This window comes from Ictidomys tridecemlineatus, chromosome 9 (assembly GCF_052094955.1).
Source record: "Ictidomys tridecemlineatus isolate mIctTri1 chromosome 9, mIctTri1.hap1, whole genome shotgun sequence".
In the NCBI taxonomy this organism is placed as follows: Eukaryota; Metazoa; Chordata; class Mammalia; order Rodentia; family Sciuridae; genus Ictidomys; species Ictidomys tridecemlineatus.
The window spans coordinates 134,422,752-134,450,480 of NC_135485.1; the positions used below are offsets into that span (position 1 = coordinate 134,422,752).

At 37.9% G+C, this 27,729-nt stretch overlaps 1 protein-coding gene across 1 annotated transcript in view; it reads left to right on the top strand.

Annotated features, from left to right (window-relative positions):
* Positions 1–25,953, top strand: part of Slc7a11 (solute carrier family 7 member 11) — a 71,596-nt gene extending 45,643 nt beyond the window's left edge. Inside the window, exons 7-12 of the mRNA XM_005327579.4 lie at positions 7,515–7,638; positions 9,496–9,599; positions 10,381–10,477; positions 11,961–12,110; positions 13,290–13,467; positions 19,108–25,953. Of these exons, the coding sequence (XP_005327636.2) occupies positions 7,515–7,638; positions 9,496–9,599; positions 10,381–10,477; positions 11,961–12,110; positions 13,290–13,467; positions 19,108–19,175 (721 nt within the window). The 3' untranslated portion in view covers positions 19,176–25,953. The remainder of the gene's footprint in view (positions 1–7,514; positions 7,639–9,495; positions 9,600–10,380; positions 10,478–11,960; positions 12,111–13,289; positions 13,468–19,107) is intronic.
* Positions 25,954–27,729: the final 1,776 nt, after the last annotated feature.

A 27,729-nucleotide genomic window follows, 5' to 3' on the forward strand; every position in this document is an offset into this window, starting at 1 on the left:
AAAGAACTCTTGATATAATGGGAGCCCTTCTTTCATCTTTTTATTACTTAGGGTAATGCTAGCTGCTACAACAAGCAAACCACAAAAGTTGAATGGCTTTAAACAACCAAAAGTTTCTTTCTTGTTTCATGTAAGAAAGTTGGTGTCCTTGGGTCCCATCTTGGTGTCCCTGGGGATCGGTGGGCCAGGGACCAGTCACATTTCCACCTGTGGATCCTGTGACCCAGATTCCTTCCACAGTGTGGTTTCATCACGCACCCAAAGTCCATGTGTTAAAAGGTCGCCCCCCAGCGGGGTACTGTTGGGAAGTGGTGGGACATTCAGAAGGTGAGGACCAGTGGCAAGTCTTTACTTAACTGTCCTGGAGGGGATTTTGGGACTTAGACTCCTTCTTTTTCTACTTCCTTGTTTCCTGGCCACGAGGGGAGTGGTTGGCTTGGCTACACACTCTGGTCAGGATGTGCTCCCTGTCACAGGCCCAGAGCTGTCAGGTCAATGGATCATGGATGAGAACCTCCCAAACAGGGAGCCAGAATGAACCTTCTATCTTTATCAGTTGACTCTTCCAGGTGTTTTTGTTAAAGTGATGGAAAGCTTTCTAACACAGGTGCTTTGTAACTGACTCCTGTCAGAGAAGGGCTAACAAGGCAATCCCTGGGCCTTCAATTGATCTATCTACTTATATTCTGTGGGTGAGAATGAGCCACATTTCCCCATCTAGATACAAGGGAGTCTAGGAAGTGATCTTTCTATTTGGGTAACTTCTTCTCAGGAATTTGTACTTTGGAAAAAGGAACACAAATTTTGTAGGTCTGAGCCATAATTTGGAATCTCAGGAACACTATTTTTTTTTTTTAAAGTTCCCTGAGATGTTGCAAAGTCTTAATGTACTTTAGACCAAATCCTGATAAAATCTTAAGAGACGCATTTTAAGAATAAAATAAAAACTAAACACTTGGGTGAAATTTAACTTATTTAACTATTAAAATATTTAATCTTGTATAATTGCTAGCATTTTATTTGAAACCAATTTTGTCTTCGTACACTACAACTTGCCTACAAATATGTTTCTGTTTATCCATGCTAAATGTGCATAACTATAATATATCTGGAAGACACACACTAAATCTTCAGAAAATGAGAAAAAATGAGATGCAGACAATGCAAATTTTTTGAGATTGTATGAAATGCAAGCAAGTGAAAATTTAGGCTCAAGCTACATTTTGCAGAATAATTTTATTTAGTGATTAATTTATTCTAGTGGTTCGTAGGGTGAAAAAAGTATTTAAGGGATTAAAAACGCTTATATCTATGTTTCTGATTGCTTATTACCCTGTATTTCTCAGTCATGAGTTTCCATTTTAGTTCATTTCTCTGTGTGGCTTGGGCTTCAAATGATCCCTGTAGCCATTTTTTCCCCCTGTGTAGTTTGTTTCACTCTCCCCCTCCTTTATGCGTCTCTGTACATTTTTAACAAGCCTCCTTCAGCCCTGCAGTCTTTTAATCTCTGTCTGTTCATTTCTTGCATCTTCCTACAGGTCTCTCTGTCTTCTCTTTTCTGTTTATGGAATTCTTCATCTGTGGACAATGGAGAATGGTGAGATTGAGATGAGACCCCAGAGCTATTGAGACTTAAAGTGACTCAGTAAAAACACCCATTGCCTTGCTGAGGTTCAGTGAAGAGCAGAGGGCAGGTGTGGAATGCTAGAAGTCAGTGGGCTCTCTGTGTGCCCATAGGTGACAATGTGCCTGTCATATCACTGTGTTCCACCTTGGCCCACCACAAATTGTCGTAAAGCAACGACATGAACCATGGACCTTTAAAATATGTGCATAAACAGGGTTATTGTATGTTTCCTTCCCCTCAATTCCTTGTTATGTCTCTGTGAATGCATTTCTTTTATAATTTTTTGATAACCCCGTTCCCTCTCAGGGTGGATAAACTAGAAAGTAAGAGCCATAGAACTGAATGACGAGGAGGCAAAAAATCATTGAAAACATACAGAGAAATTCCCACAAGTCCAGGCATCTGTAGTCTAATATTTTCAAGTTTAGAAAACTATCAATAATACTTATAACTTAGCCCTTGCTGGATACATCAGAAATCACATAGGCAGGTAGGATAGTGTGTGTCCAGGGGTGTCCGGAGAATTTGGTATGAACCTGAGTAAGCAGAAGGGTGTGAACAACTTGAAGAAGAAAACCACACAAATGAAAAATAGGGATAGCTTTTCTTTGGAATATGTGTGTATATGTAGATATACACATATTTATTATATATCATTTATGTGTATATATACATATATCCCAAACAGTCATGCTGTACATATTTGTCTACAATATGTGACTATGTTTGAAGGGTGGGATAAAATTAATAGTAGTGGTAATGAAATAAAGAGAGTAATTCTGCAAAAAGTAAATCGGTGGATCAAAAAGAAGTAAAAGATGTTTGAGTCATTTCTGAGTCAGAGTGCTAGAAAATGTGAAAAGTGCTAGTCACTATGAAGAAAATGTGAAACAAGTGTGATTCTAATATACCTAGAATTAAGACATACTTAACATAATTATAAATACTTGATGCAGAGATAAATCATGGTTCCATTTCAATTATATAGAAGCAAATAGTCCCTAGTTTACCATCAAAATTGTTAAATCCCTAAAAACTCCCTGGTTCTTCTTTTTATTTCTGGCATCTCAGATGTTAAGGGGTTTGCCATTTTTCTACCTTCTTGATCCTCTCTTTTATTATCTTTTTTCTCTGAATATGAAATACATGTTTTAAATTATTAATGGCTTTTAAATAGAATCATCATCCACCAATTTGGAAGGTTTCAGAGCATCACAAGAGTAAGCTTTAACAGAACTGACTGCCATCATGCCCAGGCTCACAGCACAAGGATGAGTACAGATGCCCCAGCACCAGTGAGTTCTGTGGTCCCTGCTATGTGTGTCCCAAACAGGGATTGTACAAGAATGATTTTGGTTTCTGCCAATCTCAGAAAATTTTGTTGCAGTTATACAGTAAATCTGGAAAATTCTAAATTCATGTGATTAGAAGATTACTCTTGTGGTCTATCAGAAATCCAACATTCAGGCTTTCTTGACCATGTAGAGAATCAAAGCTTACTCATTCCATTTTCACAGCAGTTATCACTTTTAGCCAAAACGAAGCTCTGAAAACAGGAGACATTTCTGATATTCTATCCTAGGGCTGCACAGCATATTGACAAGGTGCATGATAGTCTTCATTAGCTGAAAATTTATTTATGGTGTGGTGACTATTAGGTGCATAGAAAAATGTAGTTGGCTTAAAATGTATCACACTGTACAAACTGGCCTTCTGATATGTGATCATTTATATAAAGTGAAATATGTATTTGTCAACCAGTAAAGATCTTAGGAATCTTGTATCCAAGATGAACGAACGTAGGCATAAAATAGCGACCAACCATTCCATGACAGGATATATCAGTTATGTGGAGCCAAGCACTGGAAGATCTGGGCTCACAGTCCCCCCCTCTCCTCCACTACTTCTGTGACCTTGTTTGTATCCTTCACCACCTTAGTTTCCTTGTTTGAAAAAAATGGGGGTGTTGCCTCCTATTCTGGTGGCTTGTTGTGAATTTTGTTTGTTATTTGTTTCTACTCTATCTCATCCTACAATGGATTAAAATAAATAAGTAAATAAATACACACACACACACACACACACACACACACACACACACGAAGATAAAATAAAATGCAATTGCCAGTGCTTTGTAGATTTTATATATAAGCCACCAACCATCACTATTGAAATCATTTCTGGGAAGGTCTATCTGTTAAAGTGCTTCTAAGCAGATGTTCCAGACACTTTTGTTTACCAAATAAAACATGTATCCACGTGTGACATAGACCAGTTAGAGGTGACAATTTAAAATATGCCTGGATGACAAGATCATTCAGGACCTTTTTTGAGCCCTGGGGATCAAACCCTCACCCATGCTAGGCGAGGGGGGAGTGCCAGGGAGTCACCCCCCACCCCAGTATTCCAGAACTTTTTGATTGAGGAACCTTTTGCAACCCAACAGAAATATCAGATCCCCACACTTACTGTGTTAATTGGAAAGAACATCATAATGACAATAGCTCTTAAGGATTAAGTAACTCTCAGGGAATTTGCTTTTTGTTAATCATAACAAACACTTGAGAAAGAGTGGAATTCACAGGTGTGTCATTTTTATTCAGCGCAAGGCAGGGCCTTTGTTGCATTTCGGGTTGGTGGATGCTCAGTAACACAGAAGCTTTGAAATATCAGTGGCCTGCCGCTTCCTTCCTCTAATTCCTCTTATTATCCTGTGCCATTTGCCTTAATCTTGGGTTACTAACCACGCTTATCTGCCCTCTCATCTAAAGCCTTCAGAAAGATTCTCTGGCATGGCCTAATAGCTTTTTATCAGCTCACCCAGTGGCTCTTACGCTTTGATGCTCCAAACCCAGGAGTTAGCCACGTGGCACTGAGCCCTTCTGAGCGCGCCAGTCGCTCTCCTCCGTAAATGACTGCTGTTTTGTGCCAAGGCAGCCACAAGAATGTGCCACCCCTTCCCTCTCCAATTGAGATAGAACCCAAGGACGGAGTCTGTGGCTGTTTAGCCCCTCCGCTTTCCGATGCCTATGGTTTCATATTTTCTCATTAGAGAGAATCACTAGTTATGTCGTTCACTGCCACAAGATTACACAGCTGCTCTCCCTGGTCTCAAATTTTAAGCTCTTGTGATTTCTCCCTACACCCCCCACACCTATCTTGTATATGTGGCTGACAGTAAAATTGTTAATCATCTATTTGGGCTTATTTGACAAGCATGCTTACTTTTCTTCCTTTCATATAAAAACTTGTCTAGGGAAATTTATTAATGAACTTGTTTTCTTTTAAATAATAAATAATGACTTACTTGCTAAGCAGTGAAACTATTTGAAATATTTCACTTTTACATTGCAGTTCATGTGATACAGAAAAATGGTAAAAATCACAGAACATGTGTTTTTTTTCCTCCTTTAGAGTACATCAAACTGCACTGTCAGTGAATTCATGAAAAGTACAGTCTTGATAAAATCTTTTAATAAACTTCATATTAAATAGCTATGATTTCCCTGAAAATTAATAAACTTTAGGGACAAACACATGAGAAACAACAAATGCACAGTAGTGGTTAAAATGCTCTGATTTCAAGGTAAGGTAAACACACAGGTGAATTCTGTGTTTCCATTTACCTGTTATGTATTCTTGAAAAATTATTTAAACTCTCAAAGACTCCATTTCCTCATATATAAGGTGGTGCTGATGCTCTTGACTCACAGGATTTTCCCAGGATGCAATGGGGCCAATATGCAAAATGTTGAGCACAGGCCTGTCTAATGGCTGCAACTGCTGCCACTATTTTTGTTAAAAACAAATTGAGAAAAAAGGAAAGTCAACCTAGAAGGAATTTCTAGGATGCCTTCTGCTATGATCAGTTTAGAAAATCACTTTCAGAGAGATCATAGCATCTAGGCAGAGAGGCAGGAAGACTGACTTGGATGAGCTGGGATGGGAGGCTCCGTTCTATGCTGGGCATGGTGGGGTGGGAGGATACAGTATGAAACTGCAGACTTATTTCTTTCTGTCATTTTGCAGCATCATATGATGCAAGAGTACTACCTGTCCTGGACATGTTAGGTTACTTCTCTGTTCTTAACAACATCACCTCCTTTTTTTTTTTTTTTTTTTTTTTTTTAAATTAATGGAATGGAAACTTTACATACCTTGATGGAATGCTTGCAAAGAATAGAGAATTAGTTTCTCTACTGCTCTCCTTCCTGTCTCTCTCCTACATAGAAAGCATTTACTCCCCATTTGGGACAATGATAAAAGCTAAATGGATTCAAGTTTAAGATAATACAGTGAGGGATGAAAAGGCTGTGTATGTACCTTCCTGTTCTCCTTCCTGCCCTTTTGCATTTACATACAGCCTTTCTTTAAAAAAAAAAAAAACAGAATTCACCTTTAATTTGCTTTTATGTCATTCACCCCCTTGTATTTCATTGGCTTGGTAATTTTCTTGCTTAGATGTAGCATTTATCAATCACAACTAACAAAGCATCTTGTGGTGTTCACAGAAAATTCCACAGGACTCTCCATGCATGGGGGAATGGGAACATCTGCTACTCGAAAGTTAGGATGCCAGGATTTGGAGGTCAATGTGTTTCCCCATCAAGGCTTAAGGCTTTGGGGATCAGGGGAAGTGTCAGACTCCAAGCAGCATAATGAATGGTAGCTGCTGACTGGCTAGGTTTGCCTGTTCTCAACAGGGGATATTGCTATTCGACATAATGAGCTGAGACTTAGTGTGCTAAACACACCCAGCTTGGACAGCGAGGCCGGCTGTGCTATTCTTCCTCCTGGTTCTGAACTGCATTTTCATCTTGGAAGAAATTATATTGAGGTCTTCATTAGTGGCACCCAGCAGGGTGAAGACTCTATGAGGGCTGATAAGCACTACGGCTAAAAAAATGATCAGCTTTGTGTGAGGAGTTGAAGGTTCAAGTTGCCTGAACTGGAAAGAGTCTGAAGAGGCGATTATGTTAAGCAAGTAATGTGTATCGGTAACAGGGAATCAAATTATTAGGGTCAGTAACTTCCTGGCTTTCCCAGTGCATTAAATGAAGACATAATATTACATTTGTGCTGGGTACTTCTTGATGCCATACAGTGTCAGCACTGTCCAGTCGTCCGTACTTCACAGCATGTCACCTCTAATTTCATGGGATTATCTGCACTGTGGCTTTATTAGATGCTCATGATCTCCAGCTTCCTTTGAACTCACAGCAGGGCAGTGCAAAGTCATTATCACGAACACTTCTATGCTTCTTGTGTTACATACGAAATTATTATTGCCATCACTTAGAAAGGTAGATACATCCCACTCTCCTGTTTCCAAAAGTCTGCACTTATTTGTTGACAGGAGAAGCTACTGGAAGGGAAACTGCTCCATGTGAAATGTGTTTTTGAGGATGTTTTAGAAAGGCTATCGGTGCATCCGTATTAGAAAGGTATATAGCACAGTGGGCCTCAAGGTGTGTTCCCCAGGTCAGCAGCATTGCACTGTTCCAGCAACTTGCAAAAATGCTAATCCTATCCAATTAGAAACGCTGGGGTGGGGGCCTCAGGTTTAACAAGCCTTCCAGGTGATTCCGGTGCATGCTCAAATTCAAGAAACACGGCTGTCACCTTTATGAAGTGAAAGAACAAGACAGATCCACAGGTTCCAGGGGCATAGCAGTAGATGAGACAGAAATCTGCCCCCATGGACCTTATTAAATTACAAAGGAATATGCGGTACTTGATCCTGATGAAATGTTTATAATACCCCAACAGAGCTTGTAATTATCACAGCTACCATTATATTCTTCATCTGAACTAGTCTGTTGCCTTCTTTGGTGGTAGAGATGACTAACAATAGATAACTGATGAGTGATTCCTTTGTGCATTTCAGAACCATCCCCCTTGCTATATGTATATCCATGGTCATCGTCACTGTTGGCTACGTGCTAACCAATGTGGCCTACTTTACCACCATTAGCGCTGATGAACTGTTGCTTTCCAATGCAGTGGCAGTGGTAAGTCCAAGTTGAAAAAATGCCAATTTGAATTTAGGTTAATGAGTTGATGCAATTTTATAGTAGTTCCCTGCAGGAGGAAGTGTTTTGAAATTCGGTAATCTTTTCTCGACCTGAATGATAATGAATATTTTAAAAATGTAGAGCATATCTTAGCATATTCCATTTAACTGATACGGCTACGATCCTATATGATTTCTTTTTTTATTTTTAATTCCTTATAAAACATTTCCACGTATGCCTGCTTGAAAACCTGTCAGGGCTTTTTGAGTGGAAGGTATGATTCTTCCAATGATCCTTTAAGAATAAGTGGAGAGTTACTGAATCTAAATAAATGCTTTTTATTTTTGGTATGCAAATTGCATTCATTCTGTACTCTTTCCTGTTTGTAAACTTCCCAAATGCTGACTTAAAATCCTTTCCCCAAAGTATCACTTAAGAATGTTCAGGTGGACCATGCATATGCATATTTGTTTGTTGTGGTCTATCCTTTGAATACTAGTCTTGGGATATTAATAAATTTGGGAAATATGAGGTGATTAAAAGTTAAACAGATGTTGTTGCTATAGTACTCTTCCGAATATTAAAGATGCTAATGTGCATTCTAACTCCCTAAGAAGTGGATACACATAATTTTACATTTTCTGAAATTTATTTGACACCAGGACCAGATTTTGGCCCCGAAGTGTTATAGCACTTTTATTCTGTGACACATACTTTAATTTTGCATAACAATTTAGCTTGTAAGGGAGCATCCACTCATGACCTCCTAACAATGAAGGGTAAAAAATTAACTTTCCATCCCTGAATGTCAGTTCCTTTTAAAATAGTCAGTATTACCTCATATCAGCAACATCCACAGGGAATAAATTATCTCATCTTGTGTGAACCTATGTATGAGTTCACGGTGTGCAAAAGACTTTTTTCCACTGCTGCACCTATCAGACAATCAAATGTACAAAGCTTATTGATCTTGGGTCAGTCATGTCCTCCTTCCAGACCAAGGGCAGCACTTATTTGGGGGACATAATGTGGCCCATTAATTACATAGCGCTGGCCGCATCAAGGACAACTAAAGAATCCAATATCTTTTTTTTGGGGGGGGGGGCAGGGGATGCATCTTTCATGAAACTTTGCAGTGCTTCATACAAGGAAACTTGAGCATTTTATCTTGTATACTTTCTGGGGCTTGTCAGGACTTGTATTTTTGTTCTCAACTTTTTAGAGGAAACCACAGAAGGAAGTGGCAGATACCTACCTGAAGGGGAGGAAGTGGCTCCATAAACAGGTTCAGCTACTATGAATTTTCTAGGAAAAAGATTGTTCAGACGGGCTCATATACTTAAAGTAAATGGTCAAGCCATTGATTGTTTTACTTATCCCCTCGCCGTGGGATCTGTATGTGAAACAGACATCCATAAAATTTCTCAATGTGTACCTGCCCTTCACTGCAAAGATGTGGCTTTCCAGGCTAGAAAGAAGGAACCGTGCAGAAGGATTTCTGTCCCTCAAAGTAGAGAGCTTCTGAATTGAGCTTTTTCCACTTCTCAGCGTCACAGCTGATAGACATCATGGTTGATAGAGAGTCAGTCAATGGATCGCTGCTCCTGGAAGGTAGAGAGAAGGTGCTTGTTTGGACCTTTGCTCACGGTTTTGCAACATGCGACACCAGGGGACCTGCTTCTGATTATTGTCTACGGGCTGAGTCTGACCCTCACCCAAAAAGAAGGATTATAACACACACACACGTATCGCCAGGCTAATAGAAAGTCAGAGAGCAAGTTCGGCCTAAATGGTTTCATTTTATTCCACTTTCTGAAAAAGCATTAATTTGCCTCCCTTCTCTCTTCTCACCAGACCTTTTCTGAGCGGCTCCTGGGAAATTTCTCATTAGCAGTTCCCATCTTCGTTGCCCTCTCCTGCTTCGGCTCTATGAATGGGGGTGTGTTTGCTGTCTCCAGGTGAGCGAGTTCACATATTTCCAGAAACACATTTCTGTTTTCGAGATTGGATGTGATAAGGATAACTTTGAAAAGAAAAGCCACCCTGCCTCCAAACCAGTCGTTTTTAAAGGGACAGGCGAAGTTTGCAGTTGGTGCCAATCTGCACAGCACGTTTTATTCTGCCCATTAGAGGGCGCTGGTTGACCACGCACAGCCTGCTCTGAAGATGGACAGGTGGCATTTTTTTTTTTTTTTTTTTTTTATAGTCTATCTGCAGAGCCTAACAACTGCATTTTATTTCTGGTGATAAAATCTGGTGCCTGGAATAAAAGTAAAGTAAGAGACACCAGAAATATCACCACCCCGCCATTGTATCCCTTTCGTTTTGTTTGACGTGAAATCCCCTTTTTTTCCCCTTGTGATAAGATTAAAACCCGATCAGGTAAATATTGGATGGTGTATGTGTGCGTGTGCACGGGCTGGAGAGTGTGTGTTGGGTTGGAATCTGGAACTACATTCACCTTCCATTGTTTACCTGTAGGGAGAGCTGTGCCGAGTCAGGCACTGCTAGGTTTCTCCTCTAAAAACAATATACCATGTTGGCAGATTTGGTCAAAATTGAATGCACATTTCCTAGGATGTTCTCATTCTTATCTGTCAAGTGAGACCTAAGTAACTGGCCAAGGAGTGTCAACCCCTTGTGTAGGAAAGAGATAGACGTTTTCTCTGGGATTTCTGGATTTTCCATTTGAACTGATCAATTGTACAGTCAAATCCACCTGCATTTTTCTCCCATCAGGTTATTCTATGTTGCGTCTCGAGAGGGTCACCTTCCAGAAATCCTCTCCATGATTCATGTCCGCAAGCACACTCCTCTGCCAGCTGTTATTGTTTTGGTAATGCATATTAACATGTATATCTAGCTAGAACGTCGAAAAACAGGTTAGCGGAGACGAATTCAAACAGACTTTAGCTAGTGCTAAATTGGCTGTATTGTGTATCAGACGGAGTCTGGAAGGCAAGAGATTTTCCAAACCTTCTCTTTACTCAGTATTTCCTATGTGTATTTGATGCATTAGCATTAGCCACATGGCTTCTATTTCACTTCTGTAGAAATTTGTATGGTCTAAGGAAAACAATTAGTCTGTCTCCTCTCATTGACAGAGAACCTCAAAGAAAGGGATATAAAGTTCCAAACACTTACTAAAAGAACGGCTAAAAACCACTGTCCAAAAATACACAGATGTCTCATCATGGTATGAAATGTACACAAAATTATTCAAAGCATTGATGAAATCCTGTTGTGCAATGATTCTCTATTTAAAAGTGAGAAATTTGAGAGCAATCCTGCAAGAAAGAAGAGCCCCCAAACTTAAATTTAAGATGTAGAATTCTCTATGCAGAGAAAAGTGTTTGTGAAATGTGTGATACAAAAGACTGTAAAAGGTGTAAAAGTCCTCAAACACCCATTGGCAATGTTATAGTCGTTTTTACCTATGATTTTGTAACATTTTTCTCAACTGGAATCTGCTGTCAGGAGTACCATAGAATGCATTGAACATTTTTTCCCCCATGCATTTAATTTGTTTCAGAATGTTTCCTTGAAATTTCTCTTTAAAGTACGCACGCTCTCTGTGCGCATTCTGGAAGTTAATGTCACTTGTGGGAACGGAATGTATTATTCTGTGAAGAAGGCTTTGGGTTTAAGCCTTTGCTATCAGTCATGTTGTCCTTGGCGGGTGCAGCCACAGAGACTTGCTATGCTGTTCTGTGCGCTCCATTTTTTCCCGCGGTCTTAAGGGTCACACATGGCAAGCACACAGGGACAGTAAACGTGGAGGAAGAAAAGGTCAACATTTTGCATTCAGGAGACAGCAGATCCACCTAGCAGCGGCTGTGTTTCCAAGGGCTAATCAGAGAGGATTTGCAGAAAGCTTTTCTTTGAATTTTCCAATGGGGCCCAAATTTCGTATTTATTATTGGCTATTTGCTAATCATCTCAATTTCTTTTTTTTTTTTAAAGTTTGAATGGCATCATAGCCTGTCTCCTACTCTTTGAAAACACATTCATTTCTCTCAAATGTAAAGGGAACTAAGATCAAAACAAAGCATCTGTATAAAATTCCACTTGAACTAGGGGCAGTGATAATGGTACTCTCTTCTTAATGTTCCTGGTATAAAGGGGGTGATAAGAGTAGAATATAGAAAAGAGGTTCTTTTGATCATGACGATAGTTTATCAGTATAGATAATGATTTGCCAAAGATGATGATGATGATAATAATAATAATAATAATAATAATAAGCAATGACATTGTTTGTTATCATTGATGTTCTCATTTAATTCACCAAGCTTGGCTTTTCTCCTTTGTCCCCCCAGCACCCTTTGACAATGATAATGCTCTTCTCTGGAGACCTCTACAGTCTTTTGAATTTCCTCAGTTTTGCCAGGTGGCTTTTTATCGGGCTGGCAGTTGCTGGACTGATTTATCTTCGATACAAACGCCCAGATATGCACCGTCCTTTCAAGGTAACCTCAGCAATCTTGATGGGTTTACATAAATCTTTCTCCTAATACCTAGTCCTCCCTTTGCCATCACTGGATGATGGGGAGGTTGGGCAGGGGCAGTGTCCTGTGGAATAAAATGTTTAACTCTTGCAGGGAGCACCTTCAGAATGGATTTATTTTATATAGGAAAAAAAAAGTAATTTGTCAAATTTTTTCTACGTGACTTTCTGAACTTTGTACGTCTTGGTTTTGAAAAGAGAGAACATTCCTGGATTTTTGTTAAGTTGATTTTTCATGAATGGGTCCGGTGACCTGATGTGTTCAAAGCGTGGATACTTCTGACTTCATGCTAGTTAGTTGTAGATAGCAAAGGCATGGGGCTTATAACCTTATCAACGAAAACTCTCAGGAGGCAGCTTCATACAACAGGCATTTTTAGCATTTATATGTCATAATGTGTTACGTTGCTCAGAATAAAAAGGAAAAGAAACATAAAATACACAGAGAAAGAGAAGATCTGTGCATTTATCATCACCCAATAGAACAACTGATTGCTTTTTAGGAAGGCAGAAGAATAGGCTCGTCATTTCCATCCTTGAGCCTTCATGAGTTGATCCAACCTCACTATTTGCTTTTAAGAAGTAGCACAGATAATGTTGTCAGTCATGGTGTCAGAGTTTGCTTCTAATTATATTCACGGCCTAACTCTGGCAGCATCTTTATTAGCGGTTGAATAGGAGTTGGCCTGTTTTATTGCCATTCGTTCTTGTTGTGCATCTCAACAGAAAATCAATATGCACTGAAAGGCTTTAACACGGAACTAGCTGCCAGCCCTCTCGATGCCACATTAGAGTGGATTCTAATTATACTCATCAAAGAACCAATCTTTCAAAATCAAACATAAGTCATAATGGTGCTTAATTCATGAAATAATTCAAATAGGTCGTCTCTAGTGAAACGCCCTTTTTTATTCTTAGATTTTTGTCTCATCTAAGGGTTTAAGAACCCGTTCATTTGGATTTCAGGGGGTCTGTGTAGCACATTTGCTGCACTGCATGAAAGATCTTGCTTCCAAGTAGGCTGGTGCCAGACCCCTGGTCACATGATGGAAGCTGATCACATGACAGACCTGTGCATTCTGACCCCGCCTCCTGACTCTTGCTCCATGTCTGAAGTGACCTTTTCTGTGCTGTGTTCCAGGTGCCGCTCTTCATCCCGGCCCTCTTCTCTTTCACGTGCCTCTTCATGGTTGCCCTTTCCCTCTATTCAGACCCATTCAGTACTGGAATCGGCTTCCTCATCACTCTGACGGGGGTGCCTGCGTATTATCTCTTTATCATATGGGATAAGAAACCCAGGTGGTTTAGAAGAATGTCAGGTAAGAGTTTACAGCAATTCCTGAACCTCGTGTGACTGTGTTGCAGGAAACCCACGTAGGTGCAGACAACCATGCACGTCTTAAAAATATAAAAAAAAAATAAGTGCCAGGATTGCTAGTTGGACTGAGTTAATGTACTTTAATTGGGACCTAGAGAAAAGAAAGCAGGAAGGACATTTAGGGCACAGCCATTGAATCCTTTCAGGGTATTTAGTTTGGGCCGCTCTTATCATTTCTTAGAAGACTGGCTTTTTCAGATAAAATTTTATCATCAGTTCTGTAAACGACCTAATTGCTCTTTTGAATCCCTTAATAACCTCTTTATTTGTCTTCTGGATTGAATGCAGCTTAGTATTTCTGTATCATAACATATAACTCGACCAGTGACATGAGGGTTGCTGGGGAGTTAGGTGGAAGCCTGGGAGTGCATTCAATATCGTGATCATGGCACTACCTTGGTGGGAATGTGAGTCACGGAGGATCATAATGACAGCAAAAACAAAGGGCAGAATAACAGTCACATTTATTCTGTGGTTGCCATGAGTCTGCACATGTATGACATTTAATCCAATACCCGTCTTATGAGGTGGGAAAAATGATCATCCCCATTTGACAGATGTGAGCATGGGAGAATTCACACCACTCATTCCAAGTCCCACAGATACAAAGGAGGAGGAGAGCTGGGATTCAAACCCAGGGAGTTCTGGACTTTAGAAAAATCATCAGGGGTGCTGCCAGGATGCATGAGAAAGAGTTGAAGCTAAAGATAGAGAATCAGGGTTGGTGGTTTCTGCGGTAATAATGATGAGAATCAAGGAGACTTGAATCACAGGATGTATCAGCTGGGGAGACAGGGAAGGATATTATGGAGGAAAACCCAGGAGAACCTGGTGACCTGCTACCGTTAGGGTGAAGAAAATATAGTAGACCAGAGGGGAGATGGGTGTCAAAGAGCTCAGTGCTCTGTGGCAAGCCCCTGTGGCAGGAGCTCTGAACAGCTCTTTCCCCTACTTGAACATCTCCATCATTCCCCAACAAAGTCCTCATAACCTGGGTGGTGTTATTCTCTCCCTGACGAGGAAACCAGGGCTCAGGGAGATGAAAAATTTATTTTGAGGGTACAGATTTTAAGCACAGAGCTAGTATTTGAATCCACATCTGCTAGACTTCCAGGTTCCATACTCTGGTTCTTTATAAATTAGATACCTGGTAGAAGAGAAAGACGGCATCTGGGAGGTATAAAATACAGATAGAGGGGCACTTATATCCTTGGTGGTGAATTTGGTGAATTTAGAGTTCATCATCCCCTTTATTTTGTAGGTCTTTGTTTTAATTCACTAAGTTTATCATAATCAATTTTTTTAAAATCCCACTTAAAAGTACAGGGAGATTTCCATTAAAATTGTCAATTGATAATGTGTCCACTAGAAAACAAAACAGAAAGAAAAAAAAAAACCCCTTAATGTCTATGTTGAATTTCCATTGTGTTCAACAAACTCATTTAGAAACTAGTCATTAGGAGTAGAGTTTTACTACAACTTTTGATTAGTTTCAAATTGGCATTTGGTATCTTTAGACCCTATACCACTATTTCTACTTGTATTTTAGCTTCTAGATGGCAACACTGTTCCTAAAGAGGTGTTACAATGCAAGTTCATTTTTCTTTAAGTCTAACTCATGTACATTGTTTTCGGGGGCAGGGGTGGGGGCAGGGGTACCAGGGTTTGAACTCAGGGGCCCTTGGCTGCTGAGCCACATCCCCAGCCCCATTTTGTATTTTATTTAGAGACAGGGTCTCACTGAGTTGCTTAGCGTCTTGCTTTTGCTGAGGCTGGCTTTGAACTCAAAATCCTCTTGTCTCAGTTTCCTGAGCTGCTGGGATTATAGGCATGCACCACTGCACCAGGCAGGTGCACCACTTTCTTTACCCCGTATTTAATCTTTGTTTTTTAATTAAGTCATTCTCCTTCTCTGTAGAAGCATTTTAGTTAGGCTTTTCTCTGTTGTAGACACTAACTATAGAACCTATTTGGAAGGGGAAAACCTCTTGTTGAACACTATTCACCATTGGGATCATTTGACTAGTTAGTAACATGTAGGACAGATTGGTGCCCATCACTGTGAGCTCTGTGTCTACAGACAGTTAAAATGCCTGATCTCCACAGAGAGCCAGGAACCTTTAGGAAGAACGACCCCCGGCCCTGGAGTGGAGCTACAATGAGAAAGAGCTCATGAAAGCAAATGTCTTGTCCCACTTAGTGGGCGTTGAATCCCTCCTTTTTTTTTTTTTTATTAGTTTCCAAATGGTATTTGGTATCTAATTCTAACAGCTCTTTCCTCTTGCTAACTAACATGTGTGTCCTGTACTATTTCTTTATCAGTTCACACCAAAAAACAATTTTTTATGTTTCATTCTTTGCTGTCTTTCCCTGTTCATGCAATTTGGAGGGTTTTCCCCGCTCCTATTTTTCTGTCTCTAATGATGTTTTGAACATCTCCAAGGCCGCTGAATTCAGTGTTAGCCATTTGTGAAACTAGCAGCAATGGAGTAGTCCCGGAATGGTTATTTGGTTCTCGAAAATGCCATTAAGTCTTACCAGGGAGTGTGGCCATTCTGCCTTTAAATCGTGATCATGGTAACTCTTTATCTTTATAGCTGCCTTGAAAGAGAGTAGCAAAAAGCAACAATCCTCTGTAATTTTGTTTGGTCTTTCTCATAGGCAGAATTCTTATAGTAAAAAATAAAGAAAATTCATAATATTTATTGCTGCAATCGCAAGTATTTTCTTAGCCTTTGGCCAAAACAAAATACATAGAGACACACTAGAGTCCTAAACTGCCAGCCGATCCTTGCCCCCAAAGTGGACTTTTTCTTAGAGAGAAACTCCACTTGAACTTGGAGGCCAATAGAGCCTTTGTTTAGACCAGTTTGTTTAGTGTTTTTGTTTTGGCAAAATTCTTCAGCTTTTATGCTATCTTTTTTTAGTCCTCATATACATGAGACCATTAGCCTGGGAGAATGAAAGTCTATCAAAGCACATCTTTCCTGGACTCTTCCCCTGAAAATGAGAGGTAACTAAACAACCTTCAGAAACCAGTGAAAAGCTGCTTGGTACTGACAGCTGGGGAATGTCCAGAACCCCAGAATCTGAGATTTTCAGAGATCTCATGAATTTTTCTGGCCACAGGATGCCAGTATTGAACCACTTTTTGTATGATAACATTTCCAGGGTGAGAAGAAAACACGCTCTTAAGGGGATAGAGACAGAAAGCTTTTCTCCTGCCATCTGTAGCAGAGTGCTTAATTCTCCTGGTTGGTTGTTTACGTTATTTACTTATTTATAGATATCTGAGCCTCTCACGCAAGGAAAAAGGGGAAGATACCCCACTAACATATGCAAAAGCACAGAGGTAGCAAGACCCAGTGAACAAGGCCAGGGCCTGCAGGAGCTGTTTTACTTGGTTACCTCTATCTATCAGCCAAACCCTGTCACAGGAGAGAGCAAATGGGGTGATTGGAAGCTGGTCCCTCTTACTCAGGGAGAGATATGGAGGGCAGCATTACTTAAACAAAATCTTTGATTGTAAAAAATCATTCTGGGCAACACTAGGAGAAGGACTGTAATCCATCTTTGTGGACTGTGATCTTGTGACTCCGGATTCCTAAAAGCATATGCTGCCTTTTTATAACACCCCTGAAGCTGGATAATGCATGTGCAGACTTTTCAGGTAGACTGCAGCCTAATATTTTCAATTGATGAAGCTTGCCTACATTTCTTAGATCTTCATCATAGAGACAAAATGAGATCATGAATGTGAAAAAGGTTTGGAAGCTTTTTTTTTTTTAAAATGCTATTATTGTTAACATAACTTCCAGGGCAGGTTGGCTTTGCATTACTTTACAGACTTACCCACCTTTGGCGATAGCTCCCATGCCTGTGCCAGGTAGGGTTGATTTTTGCAAGGTCAGTTGTTACAGTTTATTTATAACAGCTGAACCGGAAAGGTAAAGCTAGAAATACTATAGTTGCTATTAGACCTTGTCTGTTGCAATTACTGAAAACTCAGGATGCAAGTAGTAACGTGGGTTGATTCACCTAAAGCCACCAACCTCATTTGAGTGTGGATGTAGACATGGCTGTAGGAAGGCATGTGTTCCCACCTTTCTGGGGAAGTTTCTCAAGAGGCTTTACTTGGCTCCCTTGAACACCCTTGTCAGGCCCTACTGCTGTAAGTCACCTAGAAGAGCAAAGTTGGTGGCCATCTTCAGTCAAGGCCAAGATCAATCATCTGCTGAATGATGAAAATTATTCTAATCTTGAGATACCAAGAAGAGATGATAGAGACTCTTATATTTGTTGTTTTTGTTTTTGATTAAATAACTCTAGTCCCCTGTCTGCCTACAAAAGTCAGATCTCCCTCACTACTGCTGCATATTTACTTTCCCCACAAAAGTCTCTTTTGATAGGATAATTGTACCATTTCCCTTTTCTGTAAATATGGGGTTTAATCGTTCTGGAGTGTTCCCTTATGCTCTCAACTGAAGAGTGGGCTGTGACAAAATATATTCTGAGAAACTTTGGCATAGAATTTAACATTTGCCAGCACTGTGCCAAACCCTTTGTAGTTAATGTAGACTATATTTCAGTGTGCTGAGGAACACAACATTGAGGAACATGCTTATAAAACAAAGGATGCAAAAATGTCATTTGCAGTGTTAATGATTGCTTGCATGGGTTCTTATAACTGACAAGTCATAAATGAAGAGAAAGACTGTGTTTCTGAGTGTGTCTGGATGAGAGATGATCTGGGTCTGAAACCATCAAGAGGATAAACTCTAGCCTGGTCCAGGATTAGTAGAAACTTGAAGAGGTTCCATAGGGATCAATGATAAAGAGGCAAACAAAAATGTCCCTGAAGCCAGAGTCACAGAGTTCTAGGACTGTCGAGATGAAATGACCTTAGAAATCTTCTATCCCAGAGGCTCTTACATTGTAGTGTCTACAGAATTACTAATGAGCCCCTCCTTCCATTTCCAATTCAGTAGGTGTACAATTGAGCTCCCCAAAATGCATTTCTTCTGTCTCTGTTGATGCTCATGCTGCTGGTCTGGGGACCACACCTTGAGAATCATTGACACAGTCCAAGTCTCTCCCTAGGCTTATGAGATAAATGAGGCCCTGGGAGATAAGGTGATGTGTTCAGTAATACATACAAGTTGGAGAATGGAAATTGTATTCTGATTCTTCTCCGGATTCTTCTGGCTGTGATCTCATAGGTACAGAAAAAACAAACCAATTTCAAACTGAATATGCAGTATATTCTTGAACATTCATTTCTATCTTGGTCCTGTTGTCTCAAAATATTTGCAGTTGCCTGGTTCATGAATAAAAGTCCTTATTTGAATGCAAAATATTAATGTATTCTTGCTGAGAAGCCATCATGGGGAGTTACAGAAGTGACAAGTAAATTAATTGAGCATGATAGGATTCTAATGAAGTAAATAATCCTTGAAAGTACTGTATGAAATAGGTGGTTGTGTGTTTTCAGTATTCATCCCCCAAATAACTCATGTTTTGCTCTTTTTATGCATTTCTGGTTTCTATGCATTTTTAATTTTTCTTTTTCATTTATTTGCAGATAGAATAACCAGAACATTACAGATAATACTGGAAGTTGTACCAGAAGAAGATTGTCGCAAATTATGAACTAATGCATTGAAATCCTGACACTCTTCCCAAGGGAGAGATGCAATATGGATCTTTAATTCATTTCCTGAAAACCTGGAGTATTGCAACTTTGGTGATGGACTAAAGGAATCATTTGTTTTTATTCATAGCTCATGTATTAAAACTGATTTCTGAGAAATTTAGTTAAAACTCTATGTAGTTGTAGAAAACTAATATGCAAATTGCATCATGAGTTCACATAATTCTTGAGTCTCTGAAAGCTAGCTACTTGTAGGGATTAGGAAAAAAGACTAAAGGAATAGACAGTTAATATAGTAGTCATTCTCTACAACGTATGTATCATGACTGAGAACTTTTACATTGATGACTGAGATGTTTTCTGTACATAGGGGTTTTGTAAACATGGTTTTACATACTGTAGATGACTATACTGTGAAAATGTTTTCTATTGTTCTGAGAAAAAAGAATATATGTTATTGTTGTGGCAAAGAGGACAGAAATTGTATATTGGCATTGCATTGCTTCCCTTAGATATCAACTTGGATATCACTCATCCTTTCTTGGATTATATACTCAGAGCACTTGAACAAAAGATGAGGGGGAATGTACGAATTTTCTTGAACATATTAAAGAACAGCTTCTAAGAGCTGTTGTTTCTGAGACAAACCCAAGAATTGTGTTTGAATAAAAATCCTTGAGAATGTATTATGTTAGATATCTTTTCACTCATTGTGAGGAAGGTCCACAGTTAATGTGCCATTCGGTTTTCATGTCAATTCATTTGATCAAGATGTTGTGTCCATTTTGGTAACAAATTAAGAGTAGACTCCTGTTTTTCTAACAATTTACCCATTGGTGAACAAACCTAAATATATACATTCTTAAGTCTTCAAATTAGAATATCAGCATGAGAGAAATCACCAATAAAGAAAATATTCAAAACATTAGGCCCATCTCTGTAATTGCATCTTGATGCAATGTTAGTAATTTTGAACAATTTTTTTTAGTTCATGACTATTTTAACATGGTGATGAATTTTAACAGTTTGTGCATTTCCTTTATGTATTTTATCCTTTATTAAACTATTTCTGTGGGTAAAACTATCCAGATCAATTAGGAAAAGGAATGTATTTACATAAAAATATAGGAAGAAATGTCACTGCTAAATAAGATTCACAACTGATGTTTCTAAAAAAATTTCACTTCTGGATCTAGGATTTGCCCGTAGTTTCCTTACCTTAATCATCATTCTATCTGCAAATGAGATAACTGATAATAAGTTTATTGAAAGAAGGAGAAACTGCATGAGTGTGTGTCTTCAGACAAGTGGTGTTATGTCAGAATTAGAAAGTATTGTAGAATTTTCAAATGAGAGTAATGTAATTATGAAAAATTTAAGCTGTTATGTATACACATCTAAGATTAAATGGTCAGTCATGGCCAGAGTATGTTTCATCCCTTAATTTTTGTCTGTTTGAAAATAAGAAATTTTCAAAGAATTATACTGATTAAAATCATTAAGACCAGACAGAGTTCATAGATAATTATTCAAAGTAGAAATGATGATTTAAAATGTGGAGTAATTCCAATTCATTAATTTTAATTTTTACTCTTATCACATTTAATATATACCCAAGATTGATGTTTATGATGAATGTAGGTTACTAAGAAAATTCCTATCACTTTCTTTTATTTATTCTTTGCATAGGGTTTTCAAATTTTGATTTGTAGTCCCTTTTCCACATCTCTGCCAACTATATATTATTAAAGGTAAAAAATTATTTTATATACTAATTTTTACACTGTCTAGACCATAAGATCTAAATAGCAGATTCTTCTTGAGATTTTTCTAGCCCAGTGAAAAATATAGCAACATCTCTTGGAGAGGAGAGTTTTGGGTAGGATTTGGTTGTTCCTGAAGTTAATTTGCTTATCTCACCAGTAGCTGATTTGTCTCATGTTTTTATTTATTCGTTTATTTTGATTCTAATATCTCTTTAAATGTACCATTGTAGGTCTGATTAGTATACATATTCATGATTCTTTCCCTTACTTTCCACAATGTTTTGTCTATTGCCTAGTTTCTAAGCCATTAGAGTACCAATTTTAACTAGACAAAAAGTCTGCCATTTATTTTTTTTAAAAAGCGATGGCAATTAGGTCATATTTTACTTTATTTTTAGGAAACATCAGGAAAAACAGGGTTTCTTTAATCAAGAAATGAGCATTTATAATTTGTATTCAAAACAGTATCATGTAAAACATATTCTAGTTCAAAAACTCTGCACACTTGAATGTGCATATTTTTATGCCTAGTAAAAATGTTTCTCATATCTTTAGATTGATGTATATGTATATGCACATACGTGTGTATGGGCTACTCATATTTATATTTGTGCATACTCAAACATTTCTATAACACCATGAGTTTATTATTACAGAAAGTGGCCAGTACCCAATACAGTTTAAAATAACCAATGTGCTATTTTCAAATATTCTTTTTTAGCACATAAATTCTCAAATATTTAATTATGATTTAAGAAATATAGTTAAGACTTCCAAAGCTAAAACATAACTAAAATTAGGAATGATTTTCTTTTCATGATTAAGAATATTAGCAGTAAATATTTTTCTCATAGAGCTATTTTGACTCTATTATTTTAAAGTGTTAGATTGATTTTTACTTTGATCAAATGAAGAAAACTAGACTATTACAGATCGTGATGTGGTTGACCGGAAGTAGACTGTGTTCTTGTCTTTCTTTAGGAGATTACTGATCTGTCCTAGAAAAGATGGCTGGCTCCATTTCCAAACATAAAACTTAGGAGTGTGCATCCACTCCATGTACTTACACTGATGCTCCTTCAGCCCAGCTGAAGTCAGATATTAGGTTACATTAGCAATGGAGGGCACTTTCTCTAACACTAAAATATGTACATTGAAACACTTCCAGATTGTCTTATTTATCTGGTGGAATTGTTTCCCCAATTGCTGTTTGATACATCAACAGATGGTTAACAGGAGTATGATTATATAACAGAATACTTCATGAACTGTGAGGAGTCTTCAAGAAATTCATTATTTTATCTCAATTGGCAGATGAATGTAAGGTGATGAAAGATATCAATTCTGACCTTTGTTAATGTTATCTCTTACAATTCAGGTATAAGTTAAGAAAAGATAGAGAATTGAAGGTCAGCGTATCAGGAAATGAAGAGTAGTTTCTGATTAGAGGTAACTATTTTGATGTTATGCAACATATTATGTAACATAATTGGAGAATGTTAAAAATGAATTGCTATGCATAAACCAATATCCTGAGAAGCTAATGAAACATAAGTTGCAGCACCTTTCACATAGACAGGCCCCTTCCAAGATCCTGGACCTAATTTTGCATTAGGAATCTTGTATAAACTTTCTTAAAGAAGACCAGCAAAAGTACATTTGCTTCTAGCCCCACACAAAATCTGCATCTATTTCTGTGAGTAATGTAAAAGAATTTCCTTTATTTTCCCCATAGAAATAAGCATGGGTCATTAATAGGATATATTTTTAAATATTCAACTTATACATTAATTGAAGTGTGTAGCTTTCTCACAAGATATGCACTATTTAAGGAAATAGCTTCACCTTTATTGTATTTTATGTGTCAGTGGTAAATGACAGAAAAACAGCAAATGTGGTTTTAATCATAGGTCTTTTTCTTCATTTGAAAAGGAATAGATAAATTTGAGATTTGAATACAAATGACTCAAGAAATTTGAGTTTACTTGAATATAATCTTGCTTCATTTTTACTCTACATGATATGCAGTATTTTGGTGCTGATAATGTTTACAGAGATGCATTTTATTTTTCTAACCATTCCAAGTCAGGAATTAAATCATGGCATTGTGTAGCTGGCAAGAAGCTCATTGTGCATATTAATTAGAGTAGATAATGAATTATTTCCATAGCTTCCATTTACATTATTTATATGTAAAAGAATTATTGCCTATATATGTATTTTTAGCTTAATTTCCCCATAAACAGTATTTTAAAAATCTATTTTAATATCTGGAGTGTCTAAAAGTGTGACCTCTAAGTAGGCTGTAGTTTATTATGACTGTATTTAAAAAATGTAATCCAGCAGTCAGTTTTTGAAGATAATCCTTTCTCCCTTTTATTGCATTTTCAAATTAATTGGTGTCTGAAAATAAGTGTTTATCTATTTTTAGATCAAATACAGATTCACAAAAGGGTTCATCTTGGTCTCCGAAAGTTCACCCATTTTCTTCATGTTGTGAGATATCGTCCTTCCTTACAAGCTCATAGCAACATTAACTTGACCTTTGAGAACCATTTCTCCATCTTATTTGAATAAATTAATGATTCTTTTGTTGGATTTTTTAACATTAAGCCCTCAAAATAGGAAGTGAGTCTTAATTTGTATTCACACAATTATCTAGATTTTCTTAGTGAATCTAGATAATTAGTGAATTTGCCACTTACATTGACTTTCCTGGGAGTATTTTCCCCTCTTCTTAGTTAACCACTGACTTAAAACAGTGAGGATGGTTCCAGTCTCCAAATAGCTCTCTGTTCCATGTGCGTATTTCAGCCTGTGTGGATCAAGGGTACATTTATAGCATCAATAACTGCCTATACAGTTTTATAGATAACGATTCTCTCCAGAAACTGGAGCATTAGGCATCTGAGAGCCATACAGATGGCGGCAGTGATTTGAAAGTGAGCATACTGTTTTTCCCCTCAACCTATACACTACTGAGTTTTTTTAAAGTATGATTTTCAAGTGAAATAATTTATTGGTTAGAAGACCTACTTGCTAAGTCCTGGTTACCTCTTGTTGAGGCCTCTAAAGGCCACACTGAAAGCCAGAGGGGAAAAGAAAACAAAGACCAATGCGCAGTTATCTCCTTTGCAGTAACGACTCTATTTTGAGCACCTTTTGCAACAGGGAATTTTACATGGCATCTTGTGGAAAAGTGTGTGAGGTCTTTGAATGTTGCAGCTGTATAATTGGGTAGTGAGTGGCTTTACTTTAACACACATTGTGAAGTTAGACCACACATTCCTACTAATGAACCTGATTAGGGCATGTTCAAGTAGAGCCAGTCAGAGGACGATGCACTGTGGTTCTCTGTTCCTAGAATCCAGATGTCTTACATTAAAGATTTCTGAATTAATTTTTTTTTCATGGAACTTTTCCATTCTAAATTTCTAGTTGCTGACTAATATAATATGAAAATATAATATTAAAGTAGAAAAATACTTTGGAGAAATAACTACGTGGTTTCAAATGAATGTATGCTTATAATTTACTAGAAATGGTCTACATAAACAGCTATGTATATAAATTATTGCAAACACTACCCCATAGCACTTTTTATTAATCTGAAAGCAAAAAAGCATTATATATATATGTGTGTGTGTGTATACATATATATATACATACATGTATGCATACACACACACACACACACACACACACACACACACACATAGTTATGGTTATTGCACAAGCTACCAGAAACCTCCAACAATTTTAAACAATCTGATCTTCTCCTTAGAGAAATTTTTTATCTCGTAGTTTTTCCTTGTGATGTTATTACTGCTGCTATCAATCTGGAACTAAACTTTTTTTTAGTGTGTGGGTACCAGGGATCGTACTCAGGGGCACTCAACCACTGAGCCACATCCCCAGCCCTATTTTATGTTTTATTTTGAGACAGGTCTCACTGAGTTGCTTAGCATCTCGCCTTGCTGAGGCTGGCTTTGAACTCCAGATCTTCGTGCCTCAGTCTCCCAAGCCACTGGGATTACGGGCATGCATTGCCGCTCCTAGCTTGGAAATTAAGCTTTTAATACTTATGTTTTAAAAACTGGGTTCTTCTTTTAAAAAAAAGGTGTCCACATTCCAAGAGTAGAATAATACTTCACTCTCTTACTTTGTGACTCTAAATTGGTAACCATATCAGGATGTACTTTGCTTTAGCAACGTGTTCATTTTGAACACAGACTTTGGCGGCAAATCTGTCTCTGTGGATGGATTGTAGCACAATAGTGAGGAGTTTTCAGTAGTACTTCTCAGTATTTGGGAACTTTGCAAATGTCCGGATCAGATGTGTGTTCGCCCTGTGCAAAGCAGATGGACGGACACCTTGTTGTGTTTTACTGATGCTAAGTGTTGGCTACCTGTGGTTTCATAAGCACATGCCAGAAAAGCCGAGACAAACGCGACCTCTTGCACTGAATGCTTGGTGAACTTAATTGTCTTACTTTTCTGTCAAGGATTTGACTACATGTCATAGAACTTGATTCTTACTTGTCATATTGTGGATTACATGGTAGGGATGCACTGGTAGAGATGGTTTTTAGTTACTAATTCTGAATTTATCTCATGATAAGTCTTTCATGTCTTATTGTACGTATATCTGTATTTACTTAAATTGGGTTCTTTTGTAGAGCTTTGTCTAAAAATTTGACCTAGTACACAGTAACTTTTTTCATTTATTACAGGGTAGAAAAAAATCATATGTGTGCTGGTATGTCTATGCTAATGTATTATTATGTCTTTAATGATTAGAATTATTATTAGGTATTGTATGTAAATGCATGTAAACACCATTTATATTTTATGGCAAGCATCAATGATTTGCATCAATTGAATCTACTCTTGAGGATTATGTTGAAAACCATCTCTTTTTTGCTGTGCTTAAGTTATACTTTACAGACCAGTAAATCCCTAAATCCCTAAATTGGATCTGGATTGCTTGGAATGCTTTTTTTTTTTTTTTCATACTAGGAATTATATCCAGGGTGACTTAACCACTGAGCCACATCCCCAGCCCATTTTTAAAATTTTGAGATGGGGTTTCATATCAAGTTGCTGAGATTGGCTTTGAACTTGTAATCCTCCTGCCTAGCTGGAATGCTTTTGTATGACTTTGTATCAGTCCCAAATTGGGGGAACATGATGGCCTAGTGATCTGAACTACAGGATCAGAAAGATCCAAAATATTGAAGAATGATCTTCAATATTTTTAGTGGTCCTCATCTCTGGCTGAGTTTCTTCACTCTGCTTCTGATAATGGAAACTGGTAAAGGTGATGGTATATATTTTGTACAAATTTTTCACAATGTCTTGTGTTGATTGATAAATTCTTAAAGAGCAAAATTGCTTTTCTGCATCTACAGTCCAATCATATTTGGAGGACTAAAATATTAAATATGAAAATATAAATGGTGCAAAGGGAGTTTGATTTATGGATTGCATTGTTTCTTTCTTAGGGTTCCTTGGCCCTGGTGCCTGTTCCAACATGTGATATGTGAAATAAAATAGATTTTTCTACTGCTAAATGACTTCCCTCTGGGGAAGGTTCTGGTATAGCAATCATGCTGCCAGATGGTGTTTATGGGCTATTTGTGTAAGTGGTAAGACGCTATGAAGTAAGTGTGCTTTCATCTGATGGAAACTCTTGATGCATGTACTTTCATATGGAATAAATTTTAGTGCAATATGATGTCACTCAATTTGCATCGAATTTAATTTGTATTTATGTGTATGTATAGCTGTTACACTTCTAGCTGCTCCAAAATTTTATATCTGTTTTTGTACATATTTTTACTTGAAGATATTTTAAGTGAACATTTAATAAAATTTGATAGTTTAATAATAATTGTTGTGCTTCACTTCCTTTCTTTTTTTCTTTTTCTTCAATATTAGGGATTGAACCCAGGGCCTTGTGCATGATAGGCAAGTTCTGTTCCACTGAGCCACATCCCCAGCCAAGCTTGCTTTCTTTCTTATTTAATGGTGCATATTCCTTTAAATTGAAGGCCTTGGCCTTTAACGATTAGGATTATTTATCTATCACTGATTCTGTAAATTTGTTGAAGCTTTTTTCGTGGTAGTTGGGATTGAACCCAGGGCCTTGTGCATGCAAGGCAAGCACTCTACCCACTGATCTATATCCCCAGGCCTGGTGAAGCATCTTTCTTAACACCATATTTCTGTACTGAAAACTGAATGTGGTGGCAGATGCAGTCTCCTGTAAGCACTCTTCTTCCTCATGGCCACATGAATCTGTCCTTGGGCTGTACCTGGGCTGGTTCAGAATCTTTTCATTTCTTGTCTGTAGCAAGAATTTGCTCCCTCCTCTCTCTCTAGCCTTCACATGTTTCCCTACAGTGATCTTCCTGAAACACAAATGAGGTCAAAATTCTCAATGGTTTCCCATTTATGTATTTATTTATTTTTAAAGGAAACTCTTAGTCCAACAACCTATTGCAAAGACTTTCCGTGAAAAGACAGTTAGGCTCCTGCATTCCTGACAAGAAATATTTTTAATAATAATATCTTGGAAAAAAAGTTATGATCTGAAATGTAGAGCAGAAGAAAACCTAAATTTTTCATGACTCAACTTCACTTTGAAATAGACATGGGAGATTAAGCAGCACTTTTTCCTGTGCATGTCTTGGGAGAATAATGAAAAAGGAACCTAATAACTTAGGCACTAGTAAAATTTATACAATTTGAAAGGAAATAGAAAACATGTGATATGCAGCTATTC